Genomic DNA, 17987 nt, shown 5'->3' with positions numbered 1-17987 from the left:
CAAGCATTCTGCTTGAGCACTGAGTAGCAGGTGGAACAGGCACAGGTTGTAGTGTGTTTTTTAAGTGGAAATTGAAAACTGTATTTCCAGATACAAATTCAGATCTCATAGGTTGAAGTCTAGGTGGGAATAACTGTACTTTTGGAAATTCAGTGATGTCTTCAAAGAGCCACAAGTAGTCAGGAAAAAGTGTGTTCACGTCATCAAATAGCAGAGGCCCAGAAGTACACAGGATATTGTTATCAGCATCTGAGGCATGGGGAAACCTTCCCTTCATAAACCTTTGCAGCTGAAGACATAGCTAACCTGGGACAGACACCCATTTCATCAGTGGAAAGGATTATGTGAGCCTTCTTTCAACTGTTTCAGCCAAAATCAGCCAGGTTAAACAGTAACTGAAGTTGGAAAAGTTGATCCGGTATATTTAAGTTGAAGGTATGAGGGGTTTTTTCACCCTCCATGTTCGATGGCAAGACATCCAGAGAAATTTAATATAGATGCCACCCACACTTAACATGTTACCAAAATGTATTTCCTTTCTCTCACCTGTAATCAGTGCAAGCCATTGAACATCCTCTGAGTCTCATAATGTCTATTGATTTTCAAAAGCGCCTTCTTGATGGAGCTGAGCACCCTCCACAGAAAGTGTCAGTGGGCCTTTAAAATCATGCTTCTGTAATAATGAGTCCTTTGCCATGTTGTCAAAAATATTTTTTTTTATAGCAGCATACTGATTTTATTCTCTACTAAGTTGGTATCTGGTATCCCTCTACTTTTTCTATGTGTTGATGGTTTTAAAACAAGGAATTGAACTTCTTTTAATAAAAAGTATGCTTTGATTGAAATTATAAAATGTAACAGACACTAATTTGTCTTCTCTCAAGTAATAAATCAGTAGCATATATGCTGCCTTATCATATTTAAAGACTACTCAGGGTACTTTCTCATAAGCTGCACAGTGGTTTAATTCTATGTTTTCCTCCAGCTAACTAATGAAAGTTAGAGAGAAAATGAGAAAATTCAAGGTTTCCTTCTCTTTTTGCCTATGTACAGTGTACTTAACCTCTCCATTACAGCTCTTTCAAGAACTGTAGGAAGAAAACACTACTTTGTATTTAGTGACAGTATTTTAGGACAGCATTAGTGAAACTCATAAACAACCAGCTGAGGAGTAGGGTTATGTTGAAATCTGGAAGCATCAGTGACAGAAGATTGGTGTTTGGGTACATCCCATGCCTTTTTTTAGCTACCAGGCAGCCACAGTTTTTGTGGATTGGTACATTTTGTGGATTCAGCACACTGGATGTGCTGAATACTTCTGGTAAGACAAGTCATTCTTCCATTGAGACTCTTATCTGGACCAAGGATTCTGCCTTTAGCTGAGGTGCCTGTGTGCTACTGGGCTGATATTTGGAGGCTGTAAAATCTTTATAGGTAGATATAGTGAGAGCTAAGCCCCTTCCTTAAATCATGGTACAGGGGTGCTGGAAAAACAAACAACAAGGAATAGAAAATGGAGAGTCTGTGGCCCATACCACTGACTGAAAATTATGTGCTCTCCCAAACATTAGCTGATGTCCTTGGAAACTAGTACCCTTATTCAGGCTTACTTTTCTTCACAAAGGTTTCAAAAGTTCAGAGAAAATAAATTAAGAGCTCAGCCTGGGTTGTCTTGTCTTGTAGTATCCCAAGAGATCTTTAGTTTCTTATTTCCATAATTAAAAGCACCACTGCAGCTACATAATTGTTCTTCCTTGTACAGGATTATATCCTAGCAGCAGCATTTTGTAACACTGGCAGCTTGGTAATCCGGTGTGCTGGGACACCAGTCAAAGGTGATTACAATAGTTAGATCCAGGTGACATAGAGCCCTAACCTAGTTGTGTGCCAGAGATGAAAAGAAGCAACATGTGGCTTCTCACTTCAGAAGAAATGTGGCTTCCACATTAAATGTCAAACATAAGAGAAAACTTAAAGAAGTGCCTGCCCTTGGGAGATGACTTGCCCAGACTTGTTCAGACTCACAGTTTCAGTTCAGACCTGTATCTAGAAGATATATCCTGAAACCCCTGGCAAATTAAAAAAAAAATAAAAAAATCTATTTTTGAATACAAATTTTAAACCTACCTGTCTTCACTGCAAGAATAAGAGATAATTCCGAAACCGTTGAGTGGAAGATCACCTCCTTTAACACGCTGACCATGCTGACACATTTCATAAAGACTGGAAACTCCATTAAAAATCAGTTTGAATGACAAAATAATGGCCATCACAAGGAGAAGTATATTCCATTCTTCCAGTTTCTCCCTCAGTCAAGCTACACAAGGTACTGTAAACAGAGTCTGTAGTAACTTACACAGTTTTCAGCTTGTGTACATTCAAGTTTGAAGCTGAATAAATAAAATTGTTACACTATTTCCTGTACCATTTTATGGGGCAGAAAATGTATGAACAGATGAGGGAAATAAAGATGGTTTTTAGATGACTATCTGAAACTTCCTGCCATCAAATTTTATGTGATCAACTGTGCATGAGAATTTTATATGGACAGACAATCTGGGTTTCTTATGATCATTGACTCATCCCACGAAAATTTGTGAGATTCCAGATATTATTTTGTGGACAAAACCGAAAACTTTAAAGTATCACTTTTCCCTTTGTAAAAGGATGCTCTGCTGGCTCCAGCATTCAGCTCTCATTTTCCACCACTCTCCTACATCCAATGGGCCAAACTGTGCTGTTCTCAGATAGCACATTCTCCCTCCTGTCTGTTGAACACCTCTTCTGTAGACATAATTAACTAAGTATTCGTTGACATGGAGCCTTGAATTTGCCTCTTCCCAAATTCCAGGAGAGCTGCCCTAATCTCCAGGTTATGAAGTCAGCTTCTGTACAGCTCACAAAACTTTACACAAAATGTGTTACAGCTCCAGCAGGAGAGATTAAGAGACTGTCTGGGCACTGCAGTGGTTGAAGAGCTCTTCAGCGAGGTGGGAGATCTGCTGTCAGTGCCCTGCTCTGATGAATATTTGCTTCTAAAAAAGATGCTGACATCTTTTCCTTGCTTCTCTGAAACTAGTTATGTTGGATCAGGGATGAATTTAGAGCAGAAACTCCGCCACCACATAGTACTTATATATGTATTTTAGAATACTAACCACAGTCTACTAAATGGACTCGAATATAAATGGACTGTCACTATTGGAGAATAGTTGAAATCATCTTGGATGTACAGATAATATTGTCTCAAGTGTGAACCCTGCTTTAGAATCTCATTTCAGCCTCTACCTAAAAATCTATATGTCAAAAGAAAATATCCTGAGTGCCATCTACGAACTATAACATGACACAAAAAAGCCATCTTTCCATATGATAGAGCTACTTCTAATTTTCCCATTAGACCAAACGACATCATAAAGAATATCTGCCAACAACATGATATAAAACCATAATATGCATCATGAAAAATAATTGTGATTCAATTACTCCTGAATTATAAAACCGTCAGCTAGGTGCAATAAAGACAAAAGCCTTAGAACATATGATAAACTGCTTAACATAGGTAATTATATATGTTTGAACCAAATCCCCAAAATAAAGCATGAGCAGTTTGAAGGAATAGAGTAATCATGCCAAAATAATTCTCGTTTATAGTTAAAGGTTTCAGGATCAGCAATTTTAAAACCATCTCCCTGGAAAAAAATTATCAAAGTAAATTAGCACTCATAGAATGTAAAGTAAATTCTTCACTCATAGAGGGCATGCCCAGCAACTGGGCAAGAAACTGCTTTCTTTTCCTCTCTCATCTTGCCTAGATTCTGCTTTGCCAAAGTATTTCCTGAGCTTCTGAGAATCACAGAATGGTTGAGATTGGAAGGCACCTCTGACAACTGTCTAGTTTACTCCACCTACTCAAAGCAGAGTCACCAGGAGGTGGCTAAGCACTCATCCAGTCAGGTTTTTAATATCTCCAAGAATGAAGACTCCATCCTCTCTGGGCAACCTCTTTCAGTGTTTGACAACCTCAGAAGTTTTTACTTATTCTGAAATTGTGCTCATTGCCTCTCGTCATGTCCCTGGGCAACACCGAAGAGAGCCTGGCTCTGTCCTCTTTCCACACTCCCTTCAAGTATTTTTATACATTAATACAACCCCCTGAGCCTTCTCTTCTCCAGTCCCAGCTCTCTCAGCCCCTGGTCCCCTCATCGTCTTCATGACCCTTCACTGGACTCACTCCAGTATGTTCATGTCTTATACTTTCTTGCAGTGGTTTAGGTACTGTGGAAAAAGCTATGGAATTTTTGCTTCCCATCAGTTCCATGCTTTTGCCACATTCCTTGCTTAAATAAGAGAAACAGAGAAGAAAAGAAATCTAAACTGGGGACAAAGGAGAACTCAGGGAGAAGACAGTCCTTTATGCAGAGAAAAGAAAGCTTTTAGCAGAAGAGGTCCTATCTGCACTCTCTATCAGGACCTCTGGAGCATTCCTGACAGAGGGTTTTGATTCCCTTTCTTGGGATGTAACCTTTCAGTAGAATGAAGAATCACAGAATCACAGACTGAGTTGGAAGGGACCCACAAGGATCATCACGTCCAACTCTTAGCCCTCCACAGGACCATCCCCAAGACTCACACCATGTGCCTGAGAGCACTGTCCAAACACTTCTTGAACTCTGTCAGCCTTGGTGCTGTGACCACTTCCCTGGGGAGCCTGTTCAGTGCCCAACCAGCCTCTGGATGAAGAACCTTTTTCCAGCATCTAACCTAAACCTTCCCCGACAAAAAGGCTTTCCCACATTATTTTTAATTATGACTGCACAAGGAAAAATCAAATATACTTCTTAAAGCACAGCTTTTCCCTAAATTCAGTGTCTCACCATGGTCTTGTACTTTCACAGGCAAAAGTTGCCATGGAATACGATAGGTATTACATCCATCCTGCAGCAATGCAGAACTGGGTAAAGTTCACAGTTACATCTTGCTAAAGTCCTGAAAGTTTTGAAAGAATACTTACCAAAGAGAGAATAAAAGTATTCAAGGATGATGTGGTACCATAGTCTCAGAACTTTTTAGAGAATTTCTCATATAATCAGTAATTTTAGTAACTGGTTATTTCATACATGCTATTTTTCAGCCTTCAAAGTGTCCTTTTAAAACATTTAATACGGCTTTATGAAATATAAAATAATTTTATTTTAGTAGATTTGGTAACATAACAGATTTTACAAATTAGCCTTTTCAAACTCACAGTGACTACATTTCAGTTTCTTAATCCACCTTTTACATGATTCACAAAGCACTTGGGTTTTGCGTGTGTTTATTCTTCTGCTGTGTTGTCAGAAAAGTATTAGCCAGCATTTTTACTGATGCTGATGAAGTTTTTCAGAAGCATCAGCAATGGGTTTGAAATGCTGTGGACTCCAAAAGAAGCACTGTCATATTCTGTCCCAGTTCTGTTTCAAGCCAGAGTACTCTGAGACTACACTGACAGGCAGTGCAGGAATCACTAAAATGGTTGTCTGAGATAACATTTTAAATAGAGGAAGTTTCATTATTCACCTGTGAAATAGGATGTAGGGCATAAAAAATAACACATTGTCCAAAGTGACACCTAAAGGTGAAAAAAAGGGGACGAAAAAAGGAAAAAAAAGTTAACAGAAAAAGATAAAATTCATACTAGAAGCAAAATTTTTCCCTTTTTTTTTAACTATGAACCTTTTCTTTACCCCTTCTGCAATTCAACTCTGTCCTTGCAGATATTTTGTAGTGCTGGGAAACATAGGTGGCAGGTCTTCTCCAACATGTGCAAGACCTCAGCTTCTAGTACTCACTTTTTACACCTCAAAAGACTTGTAATTTGCATTTGTTGCCTTTTTTTTTCTTACTAGAGATGTAACTACGTGAAGGAAAAAAAAGAGAGAAGGGTATGCACAACCCTTTCCCTGAGGCCACACACTGTGCTGGACAAAAGCAGCAGGAGCAGTTCTGCAGGGAAGGGTGGTTGGCTGCCCTCACTGAGGGACATCCTGCAGGGATCAGCTTGGCCTGGGAACTGCTGTCCTGTGTTACACTGAGCATTTCTCATACACATAAGAGAAGAAAATAAAGTGCTGATTTTGAAAAGTATGAAGTCTAGTGTTAGCCCATGCTGTTACCACATCTGTTTTTTCTATCACTAGCCCTCTAACTCTTCTAGTTAGCCACCTGTATCTGTAGCAAGACACTTGGTGCCAGAAGCAGCCTCCTGAACTTGCCTTTGCAGCATTTCCCTGCTTTCTCTCTTTCTGACACCCCACTTTGAGCTGTGTTTCTTTAATGTGGCTGACCTGTGTTTACACCAGCAGGCAGCAAACCCCAGGCATGTTTGCCCCTGTTTGGCTGTGCTCTCACCCGGAGCTTTTGCTCTGCATTTCTTCAGCCTTCGAAATCACAGTCCTCAGGTCAGTGATGCCAGCTTGGCATCCCTTGCAAGTTAATTGTAATCCTGGAGCTAACTAGGAAGATTTGACCCATGTAATTTTTTATTTACGGTGTCAAAATCCTTGTGTTGCATCGTCAGTCTTGTCCATGTCAATTATGTTTCCACCCCGGATATTTAGCAGGAGCCACAGCTGCTGCTATGATGAAGGGTAACACTTCTCACATGTTCTTTAAAAGAGTAGAGTGAAGCTGAATTAAACTTCCTAAAACATTAGAGGGACTGACTCTTCTAGAACATAAACAGTGCTGGGCACTGAAGTTCTGCCCCTCAATTTCAATAAACTACCCCTACAATAAAAACCCTTTCTTCTTGTCAGAGGAAATTAGTAAAAAATTTCAGTTCTAACCTGTCCAACTTAAAAAATTAACCTACTGCTAACTTCTGGGTTCTAGCATGACAAGAAGTAATCTTTTGCCTTGGGTAGTAGGGCACCAAATAGCAAGTCTTTTATTAATGGCCAGACCTCTAATGAGCTGACACTGTCACATGGGAAAAAGTACTTTTATAAACCTCTCTCCAAGATTTGACTGTCACATTTTCGGAACCATCCTTTGAAGAAGATTTGTTTAAAAAAATGTACAAAGTCCTTACTGGCAGACAGAGGTACTGCCAGAAGGGCTGGATTTTGAAATAGCAGTTATTTTGTGCATCTGGTTCCTAGAAGCTTCAGTATGTATAAAGCTCTACATATGTTGATTTAAATAATAGACTTTTTCATCAGGCATTATGCAGTCCTATTACTCTGTGTAAGAATAAGTAAGAATAAGCCAAGTGAATGCCAGCTGATTCAACCAGAATTCACCTAAAATCATATCAAGTAAATAGATGTACCATCTATAACTGCTGCAAAAGTGATTTAAGAAATAAATCCATAAATATCACCTTGTTTTATGAAGTTGTGTATTTTCTGAGCACGGTAATTCAGGTACTGATCTGTGGCTATCATCACCACCACACCTGTATTAGTCACATGAAAAGGCAATTCAAGGTAACAATGAGAATCACCCACTTCCTGCTCTCCGTGGTATTTATAAGGCTCAGTCAATTACTCCCTTTCCCCAGCTTGTAACCAAAATTAGGGTAAATGAAGCCACATGAGGACTAAGAAGCAGCCATCCCAGCTAGTAGCCCTGCTCTCTGTAGTAGTTACCATGATATAGTTCACTGTGACTTGCTGGTACCTATGAGAACAGGTAAAACTTGCACTCTAAAGGAAGGCCAATTTACTTTACATTGAAATTTCTGTGGGAGCAAGAGTGTGTTTATCATTATGTTTTCTAGCTGATGCTAAAATGCAGTTGTATGTACTTAAAAAAAAAAATTCTTCCTGATCAGTTAGATAAGAGTAGCTTCATGCAACAGAATATATATGTACCTCTGAGTTAAAATATTTTGGTCTGTCCTGTTTTGACTTGAGATTGGCTTCTTTAGGCTTTGATGGAGAAACTGAGCTGAGTTATAAGTGATTTTTACTTTGGATTCCTCAGGTTGGTTTGTCCAAATGAGGATCATTTTAGCTGTCATGGATTAGAAGACAGAAATAGTTCTTGGCATGCTACAAGTCACAGCTGTTTTCATCCCCAGCTGTACATCTCTGAAAACTATAAGTTCTTTGCTACCTGAGTTCTTGCTTTAGAATTGTACTAGATTAAAAAAAATATATTTTTCAGAATTGTTTTAGGGAACAGTCTATTACTACTTAGATTTCTGCTTCAGAGTTTCTAGGCTGTGTGTTTGAATCACAATTGCCTTTTTTAATTTTAGGTGATTTTGAGATCTATCTTTGCCCATACTGGTTATATAGTATTGTGCTTCTGTTTTGTGATGGAGTAGTTCTCATACTCTAAACAGATCTGAAAAGGTAAAATTTGAGTAGTTATAAGGACAGGTGGAAACAAACAGAGCCAAAAAATGCTTTCAGAGACATTGAGAGCTCTATTTAGGGAAGCTGACCTGATTTACCACTGCCTTGCAACATGTGTATGCATTTACATTTGTACCAAATAAATGAGGCATGCCTCTCATGTGTAATTGGAAGTATTTTTGAGCAGTTGTTAGTGATCTTAATGAGTTCCACAAAATGAAGAAACTGATCTGGGAAATCAGTGTGGATAAAGTAACAGGAGCATTGTAAAGCACCGTAAGTTTGGCTCTTCCTAATTTCCTCTCAAGGTTGTAATTGCTTCTGTTTGGTATGAGAGAACACATCACCTGTGCCCCTGCCCCTTTTGATGCATTGTAGCCACAGTGCTATATCTGCCTAGAGACACAGTTGTGGTTTAGGTTGCTTCTAGATTGCTTTTTTCTTTAGCTGATAAATTCAACTTACTTTCTTTAAAAATTTGCTTTTCTAACTTAAATGTAGAAGTGTTATTTATTTTTATAATTAACTTTATCTGAATTTCAACCAAAAATAACAAGAAGTATCATAGTGATTGGATAGTGTTTACCTTAAAAAAAAATCCCTCTCTTTATCTACTTGCAGTTTTTCACTAGTTGCCTAGCTAAAGTATTGAATTATTTTAACCAAATTATTTTCTTGATCTGTTGTCTGTATTCTGCTGAAATTGTTAGCTTTCATGTGTATTTAAACCTTTATCTTTAACATACAGATAGAGTTGCACACGCAGTATTGGATTCACATAATTTAATAGGTAATATAATTCTGGGAAAAAAATCTTGTTCACCCCCAAATGGACTAATTAAATAAACTAATTAACTTCCTGAGTGTTGCTAAATTCAGAAGCTGAAATGTTCGTATAGTTCTTTGATTATTTTGGTTTGGATTTGTTCAGTTTTTTTATACTCTTTGATCCCATATGTAATATCTCAAAAGTGACAGGTGCCCTAAGAAATTGTAGTAGAGAAGTGTGGAATTCAAAGCAAGAGTCTTACCAGTTTGCTAATTGCAGTGGAGGAGCACAGGAGTGTACCTGCAACATAAGCTGTTCTGCTCAGTGGTACTCAAAAAAAAGACTGTCATGCCAGATGCAGAGAGAAGAGATGTGCAAGGGAAGGGATTTTTGAACTACATGGCTGACCAGGAGCAAAGTCCCCTAGCTGGGAGAAGCAACCACGATGGAAAACTGTCTCAGCCTGAGAAGAAGCTCCGAGAGGCTATTTGTGTGCTGCTGGTGGAGCTGTGTGAGAGGTTCACGTTCTTTGGCATCGTGTGCAACATGATCCACTTCTGCACCGTCAAACTCGGCTACCGCAACTACCAGGCAGCCATGGCCAACATGTGCTTCGTGGGCACCTCCATGCTCACGCCGGTGCTGGTGGGCTGGATTGCAGAGTGCCTTGTGGGCAGGACCAAGCTTGTGTGCATCTGCATGTTTCTGCACTTCCTAGGTAGGTGACACCCCGGGAATATTCCGTGTTTTACCAGTTCTCTTGCAGAAATGCATTCCCGAGCGTTGTGTCTGAAATCTAACCATTTTCTCCAGCCTTGTGGCCACCTTCTCTAACAGATAATTACTTAGTTCCTCCTCTACAAAATGCACTGCAGTATTTTTACCTTTGTGGTTTTGTGAGGCAATGCTTTGAACAAGAATAAGGAACGTTTGTGTGTGTATCTTGTGTGTAGTTGGTGCACAAACCTGACTCCTCTAAAGTGGGTTAGCTATGCAGAACATGGATGCTCCACTCTTAAAATTGGTCCCTTTGACAAACATCTAAAGTTTTTATTTGTTTGCATTGTTTGACACCAGTGCAAAGCTTTAGTCAGAGAGAGAGAGTTTGGAGACTGTTTCCCAGCTGTTGGTAGTAAGATTGTATGTGATTGTTGTGTTGGGACAAGAGGAAAAGTATTTACGCACTACCAGTATAAACAAACTTTGCCTGAAGTACAGAGAGTGTATCCAAATACCTGCACCCAGGGCCTACTTTCTCTCAGCACATTCTGAACCTTCCCTGTGTCTCATTCTTGAGATCTTTTATATAAAAGACCTGTTCAAATTAAGCGTGACTGTTCTGTAGCAATTAGTGTCTCTCACAGCGGTTGGTTACTTTGTCAACTTAAACCAAGTTGATAGAAATACTTCTTACTTGAACCAGTTACTGAGCATAAGCAAGTCTGATTTCTACAACAGTTGTAATTTAGACCTGCAACAAAGCAAGTAAAAAATCAGAGCCACTCCTGAAATGTTCTTGAGCTGATTACAAACCCATTATGCAAGCAGTCTGCAAAAATGATTGCTTTGTGTCCCACTGTTTCTCCTATGGGATTCTGGTTTAAATTTCCTTCTACCACTTGTCTTTGCAGTGCATATCTTAAAGTAGAAGACCAGTGACACAAACAGAATTTGAGGTATTTGGGTATTGTTTTAGACAACATTTTTTTTGTTGGAGATAGATCATTAAACATTCCTGATGCATTAGAGTCTGATGAGCATTCATAGTCTTAGTAGTGGCTAATGTTTGTGTTGTTGAGGCATTAATATATTTTAAGTTTAGAGTCCAATTACAACTTGAAATCTGTAGCTGATTAAATCTGAAAGACTTGCTTTACAGACTAGAGGTGGCAAATGCAATTCATGGCTGTGCTTCTATGGGTAAAGTTTCTGAAAATCATGTGTTTTCCATGAAGGTGCAGCAGAAAAAAAAAAATTTCCACAAAAGTTTTGAGAATTTATTTGTTAAATTTTGATTCCTATTACAATTCTGGGGTTTATAGTAAAAAAGACTGCACTCTACAGTGGGGTGTCTGGGGGTTTTTTTGGTTAATTGGTGGTTCAGCTGACAGAAGAACCTGAATCCTTATAAGCATTTCAGAAGGAGTTTAGTTTCTTGGAGGCCCACAGTGGTTTTGCCTTGCCTTATATAGCAACATCCAGAAAGGTTCTGCCTCTCTACAGGGTTATGACTGTTCCTCTTTGCACTTTTCTGTTGTGCATCTCTGATTTTTTTCCATCTGTCTTTGCAACGTACCTGCTTTAAAAAATATGTATCTGATTCATCTGATTCTAATTAATTCCAAACGACAATTTTCTTTCCGTTCCAGGCACAGCACTATTACCTGTTGTGTCATTCCCCTTTGAAGACATTTACATCGACAGACGACGTGTTCTTCCTACACTGCCTAAAAGGGAGCAGAAAATAGTGTTCTACTTTGCACTACTCACAGCTAGCCTGGGAATAGGAGGCATAAGAGCTATAGTTTGCCCACTAAGTGCATACAACCTTGAGGACTGTGGACCAAAGGAACTTCTTTCGTTTTTCAACTGGTTGGTAATTTAATGTTGGCTAAGTATCTGTTGGGAATGGTAGAGCATTGCCTTGAAATTCACTACAAGGTAGATTCTGTGGGTGGTGGGTTTCATGCTTCGTTTTTAACCACAAGACTTGAAGATTTTGGAAGAGTTTCGAAGAGTTTTAGTTAAGACTTCTCCTAACTTTTTCCTTTTGCTAGTAGGTGATAGGCTATTTTAGCCTCTTACAGAAATATGCTGTCAGAGTATTGAGGATCAAACAACATGCCCAAATGCTCAAAGATTTGACTTGGTTTTCTGCCTTTGGTATGGCTATCCCTTTAAAATATTTTCCTGTTACTCCCTAACTAACAGAGACAAAATTCAGTGATACATTGGAATTTGTATCAGAGTAAATTTTTAGCCATGAGAGGCAGCAGTAGATTCTGCTGGTTTGCTGGAAGTAGGAGTTGCTTGTAGTCTGTGACTGCTAAGCTCAGTGGTAGGGAGCTGCCACGTTGTTTCAACTCTGTTGCTGGGAAGTTCTGTCATCAGATAAACCTCTTGACGTTTGTGTTTTGGTTTCGTGTGGTGGTTTTTTTTTAATTCTTTAAGAAAAATTGATCTTAATATAGTTCTTAAAATTCAGGGTGGTGTTTTTCGGGGTTTTTTTAATATTAATTATTTCTTTCTCAGTGCATCAGGGAGATAATTTGTAGTGATTTGTTTGCCTTTCCTTACCACTTCTGTAGCCCTATACAGGGTGCTATATTTTCTGGTTAAACTGTACAGTGAGGAAGTTGCAGTGGGAACCTCCAAATCCCTGCTTCAAGGCAGAGTTAAAAAAAAAAAAAAAGCCCTGAACTGCCCCCTTTTCTCTCCTTTACATGCATGGTTATTAAAATAAAAACTGAGCACATTTGCATATTAACAATGCAGCGCTGAAGAATCAGTGAAGATCTTAGTGAATCAGATCTCTCCTCCTTTGGGGATGGCTTTCCTGGCTATTCTTTTTTCCTCCAATTATGTTAATATCAAAGAGTTTTGAATTAAATCCAAACTTCAGTGAATAAGGTAACTTTACCAAAGGTGGATGAGACTGTTTAGTTCCTTAGAGCAGATTCTGCCTCCTTGACCTGCCCATAGGAGAGAAGAGAAAAAAAGTCCTTCCTTTTTACTCTATTCTGAGTTTTAATCCTTAATTAGCAACATCATTTTGATTAAATAAGGCTCTGGGGGATTAAAACTGGAGAGCAATCAGTTGTTCTGAAAGATAGCTCTGGAGAATTTATTGTACTGTGGTCTTAGCCATTCAGAATTGTGTTTAATCAAAGTGACATTTCTCAGTGTTGATTACAAAGGAGATATAATGCGAATAAAAAGTTCCTTGGGGGAATCCAAATGGGTCAGTTCTTGGAACTTTGGAAATATCAAGAAAGGCACATGTGCAATTAAAAAAAATTTAATAATTTTTGCGGTGACACCCAAGGAGGTGCTCTTGGAGTGCAATCTCAAGTTTTAAAAAATGGAGGGTTTACTCTTAATCTCATTAAATGTCTCAGAATATAATCACTTTTCTTGGTAAACTGTTTTCTCTTGGTAGTTTCTTGTCTTTGGATTAAATTTTAAAATTATATACAATGAGATGCTTGCATGCTTTTGCTAAGTTTGAATCTACGTTCTTAGCCAAGTTCTTTTTAAACAATCAGAATTATTGAATTAAAGATTGGGTTAAAAGACCTTGTAATTGCCTGTTTTCTAATTCAATCCTTCAAAAAAATCCAGGGCCTCGTTCTAACCCCTAATATGTACTATGGCTCTGATCTTCTAAACAAACAGAATATACCAATGCTAAGTGAAGAAGGGCTTGGATTTTGTTGGACTAAATTTCCCTGAGGCCTTTTGCATTTCTAAGTGCTATTTTTGCAGCAGGAGAAACACGTTCTCTCTATGGGAGCAGGAATGAGAGCAAAGAGTGCAATCTAGACTAGGGGTGAGAGTTGGCAGAGTTGTATCTTGTCTTACAGATTTACTGTTGAAAAAAAATAAAAATGCAGAGAACATGGAACCAGTAGTATTTTCCACCCTGCTTTTCTTTTTCTTTCCATATATTACAGATCAGTTTCTGCCATTATCCTGAACACACTTTACTTTGACTTTTTTAAATGTTTTTCTGTTTCTCTGGGATTTTTTTCCTCCACCTTGTTTCTGCAGAGAATTCTGTAGTGATTCTGAAAAATACTGACCTCCTCCTACAAAACTCTAATACAGAAAAGTATATAGCTTGGATTCTAGTCTATCCATGGAATATCTGGGCCTGTATTTGGATAAATCAAAACTTAAATTTGTGAGAGATAGGCAGGCTTACAAGATAAAAGCAAATAATATTTCAGGTGATGAGAAATTTTCTGCATCTTCAAAATTAATTGAGAAGGTCTATTTCCATTTATTTCACATGATCTCAGATTGTTTCATTCAGCAGTTTCATCTGAATTGCTACATTAAGTAAAAACTTTTTGAATTCTTTATAAACATAATACTTTTCAATAAGAGTTACTACTTCTTTAAAGTTATCAAAATGAATGCAGTTCTGTAAAGAGTTATAAGAAGATTATTGGGTCTGTGTGGCTTGTCACAGTAGCATTTAGGTTTGTGTCTGGACTGCATTTTTGGAATGAGCCTCTCAAGTTGGCATTTGGCTCTCATTGTGAGGAGACCTCAGAGTGCTGAAGCTCCAGGAAGGAGCTGTTCCCTGCAAAGCTGTACATGGTATTCTGTTTGATGTATCTAACTAAACCCACTATGTCCTGGTGGGATCTCTGAGACACTTTATGTAATGTCAGCCCAAATATTGCAGCATTGGGCAGCTGTGATATGAGAAATTAGCCAGGTGTGTCATCTGTTTGTGTAGGTTCTGATCTGCTGCTGTCAGTGTGATACGAGCATGTCCCTAAATTCTGATATGTGTATTGAGGGTAGTTTATCTCTCTTGTTTGCTAAACCCACTGGGGTTTTTTTCCTTCTCATTTTTGTGAGAGGACAGGAACTTTACGTTTCACGGTACAGTGGTGAAGAACAAAAGTGCTCTCCTGTGCTCAAGGGTCATCTTTGGATGCCTCCTGCTTCCAGTCAAACAATCTTAGAGCCAAGAAGAGTGTCAGGACTTCAGGTAGCTCCAGCACACTTCTTTAGAATGTTTGGAAAAGAGCCACTGAAACTTCTAACTTTTAAAAAATATCAGGAATTCATTCAAGAAGTCCACACAAGTTCTAACCGAACTTGTTGTGTAACGGGATTTTTTTTTAAAGCTTTAGTTGAACAGCAGTCAACATGGGTATGTACAAAATCTGTCCTACTATAATATCGTGGAGTAACATAATTGCAAAGTGCCTTTTCTTTTATGATTGAGAAGATAATTCTAGATTAATTAGGAGACATAAATACTCAAGTTCAAATAGCATACATGAGGCAGAAGTGCCACTGAACGAGAAAAAAAACTTTGTTTCCTCAAGCAATATGTATTAAGCTGTCTAATTATGTGTCAGTCTATATTTCACCTTTAAATGAAACCATTTTGCTAAGGTTCCAGCAAAGGTAATCTCCTCTTGCAGCTGCTTGCCACACAAGACCAATACACATCTTCAGAGCTAACCTGGAACTTGAAAGTTTAGTCAAAATTTATATTTTTAACTTAAAATTTCAAAGGTTAAGTCTTCAAACCAGAGTCAAATGTGAAGTAAAAATTGCCAAATTATCTTTTGCTGTCCTCCTAATTCCTCAAAGAATATTTATTGTGCTATTTTGGAGGGTTCCAAACTGCAGTAGGGCTATCAGTAGTGGTATGCCATCTGCTTCCCAGAGTGTGTGATTTTCCTTTGAATATGTTCTGTGATTAGGAAGGGTCCAACACTTACTTGGGAAGCACCTCTACTGCCAAAGACAGTGTCAGAGAAAAATGTTACGGGGAACCTCCTTATTAAGATATTTTCAGAAGACAACAAAAGTTCAAGTTGAGCCTTGCAACTAAGGACTGATAAATCAAATTATAATATTTCTTAAATTTCCTAACATGTAATACTTTTTAACCAAAGGGTGGTGGCATTAAGTCATTTCTCTCTTAAGCTTGAAGCATATGATTTGATGATACACAAAACTTATGCTACCAGATATTAAATGTGTAAGTGTTAAATGTTGATGTATTTAATTAGCATCACCCACAAGAATATTTGCAGTACTAGACTTGATAATTTGTTCAGCTCTACTGCCTTAGTACACTTACTTTAATCTTACACCTCTTGGAGCTGAGACATTCAAGTGAAATTCTATTTTAATTGGTGTGTCAATGTGTTCATGGTACTGATGCTGTCCATGCTTACTATACTTAACCATGCCTTTAATTTGATGTTTTAATCTTCTGTGAAAGCCTTATGCTATTCAGCCTCTCTTCTCTCTCTTGTCTCTGTGTACTAGGTTTTACTGGCTGGTTAACTTAAATTCAGCAGTTGTCTTTGTAAGCATTTCTTACATCCAGCAGTCTGTGGCCAGGAACCTTGGTTTCCTTATCCCATTTGTGTCTGGGATTATGGCTATCATCACGATTCACATGATGAGGGGTGAAATGATTTACAAACCCAAAGCAGGTAAGAGGCAACTTAGGAAGTAACTCTAGGGATTATTTTCACAGAAGAAATCAACTTGCATATCTAAAAAGAGTTTTTCCATAACACTGCTTTGTTTGGTTGGAGATCCTCGGGTTTTAGCTCTACAATATCTTTTTGTAAGAGAGAAAACATCCGTTCTCTGTAAAAATAGACCTGGGGATTCTGGATAGGCTGTAAAAGTGGGAAGCAGTCTGTGGTAAACTTATGCATGTTTTCTGACGTGTCAAGGCAGTTGTCAAAGAATTTGCCTGTGCAGGAAGAAGTACAATATCCACGCTGCTGGTGGAACTGATTTTTGTCATGTTTGGTTCAACTTGTGTTTTGGTCAGTTGAAGCAGAGTTTGTGCCTATGCTAAGTGTGCTCTGTTGCTTCTCCTGAACTCACAGCTGGGCAGTCAAGCACAGTGGTTAGTCAGCTAAACAGGGTTATGCACTAGTGGCAAAGTAATTTTAAAATGCCTTTATCTTGCAGAACATCTGGTACTTACTGTTATTTCAACATGCTTGCTTACACAGCCTCAAGTGGTTTTACTCATTTGAAGGTAACTAGAAATATTGAACAGCTTTAAATAGTCCCTGTGCAGACTGTGCAGATATTTTCATATAGAGGAAGTTCTTAGGCTTCTGAGGCCTCACCAGTTGGTACCTGACCTCTACAAAATCCTTTGATAAACAATGTCCCTCTCAACTGACCAAGCACAGAAATGTAAGAGGAGCCCAAGGTGGCTTGAAAAAGGCCATAAATGGCCAAACCTTCCTGTTCTTTTTTTCATTAAAACCCAGGAACTGAAAGCAAGTTACTACTTCATTGTTTTTGTTAAATATAATCAAAGAAAAAATATATTAGCAGTGAGTGAATGAATGCATAAATTGTTTGGTAATATTGTAGCAAGCACATCACTAGAGAGATTTATTCTAAATAAATAGAGCCAAAGATATGCATCCCCACCACAGTGCCCCCAAAACCTCACAATAATATGCAGCTGAGGTAAGCAGTGACTACCATCAAATTAGCTACCTTGTTATGGGGAGGCTGGGGCTCACTGCAGTTTTACAACTTGAGAAGGTAAAAACATTTAGTATAGTCCTGAGCTGGACAATTAAATATGGACTAATTCTGTAATTTATCTTTTAACTACTTTAATCCTACTAAGTGGAATAACATAAATTTGTAGATTTTGTCTATCTTGACCATCAATCAAGCTAGTAGAACATTTTTTTCTTTGTGTTGTGTTTTTCCCTATGACTGTTGCTTGAATGATCATATATTTTCCACGTCTTTGCAGAATGCCAATCTCTACACTAATATCTGCAAAGTTTTTTATTTCCTTAGTGAAAATAAAAGATAATATGCTTTGTATCATCCAGTGAGGTGATGAAATTAGAAATTCTTCAGAACTGTAATTCAAATCTATAGGTGACCTTAAAAGATTTTTATATTTACTGCCTTTTTTATCTTAAGGTAATTCTTCAAATGGATGTCGCCATTCAGTTCTGTTTAGCTATCAAGCACAGACTTTGTTTGCATTTCTTCCCACTGCTATAATTTTAAGGACTGGCAGGTGAACAGAGATAAGGAAAAGAATGTCTACCATTTAGGGTGCAATATAGGCTTTTTATTGCAATTAAATAGCACAGATATTTATAATTAGTTTA

The 17987-nt window shown here is 38.2% G+C and overlaps 1 protein-coding gene across 1 annotated transcript in view; it reads left to right on the top strand.

The window, feature by feature from the left end:
• The first annotated feature begins 9513 nt into the window (after positions 1–9513).
• Positions 9514–17987, top strand: part of SLC15A5 (solute carrier family 15 member 5) — a 33248-nt gene continuing 24774 nt past the window's right edge. The window contains exons 1-3 of the mRNA XM_027668201.1: positions 9514–9832; positions 11484–11706; positions 16141–16310. Of these exons, the coding sequence (XP_027524002.1) occupies positions 9514–9832; positions 11484–11706; positions 16141–16310 (712 nt within the window). The remainder of the gene's footprint in view (positions 9833–11483; positions 11707–16140; positions 16311–17987) is intronic.

The sequence above is a fragment of the Corapipo altera genome, unplaced genomic scaffold (assembly GCF_003945725.1).
Source record: "Corapipo altera isolate COAL_440 unplaced genomic scaffold, ASM394572v1 1, whole genome shotgun sequence".
Lineage (NCBI taxonomy): Eukaryota > Metazoa > Chordata > Aves > Passeriformes > Pipridae > Corapipo > Corapipo altera.
The sequence above is the reverse complement of the archived record's forward strand: the minus strand, read 5'-3'. Positions and strand labels throughout refer to the sequence as shown.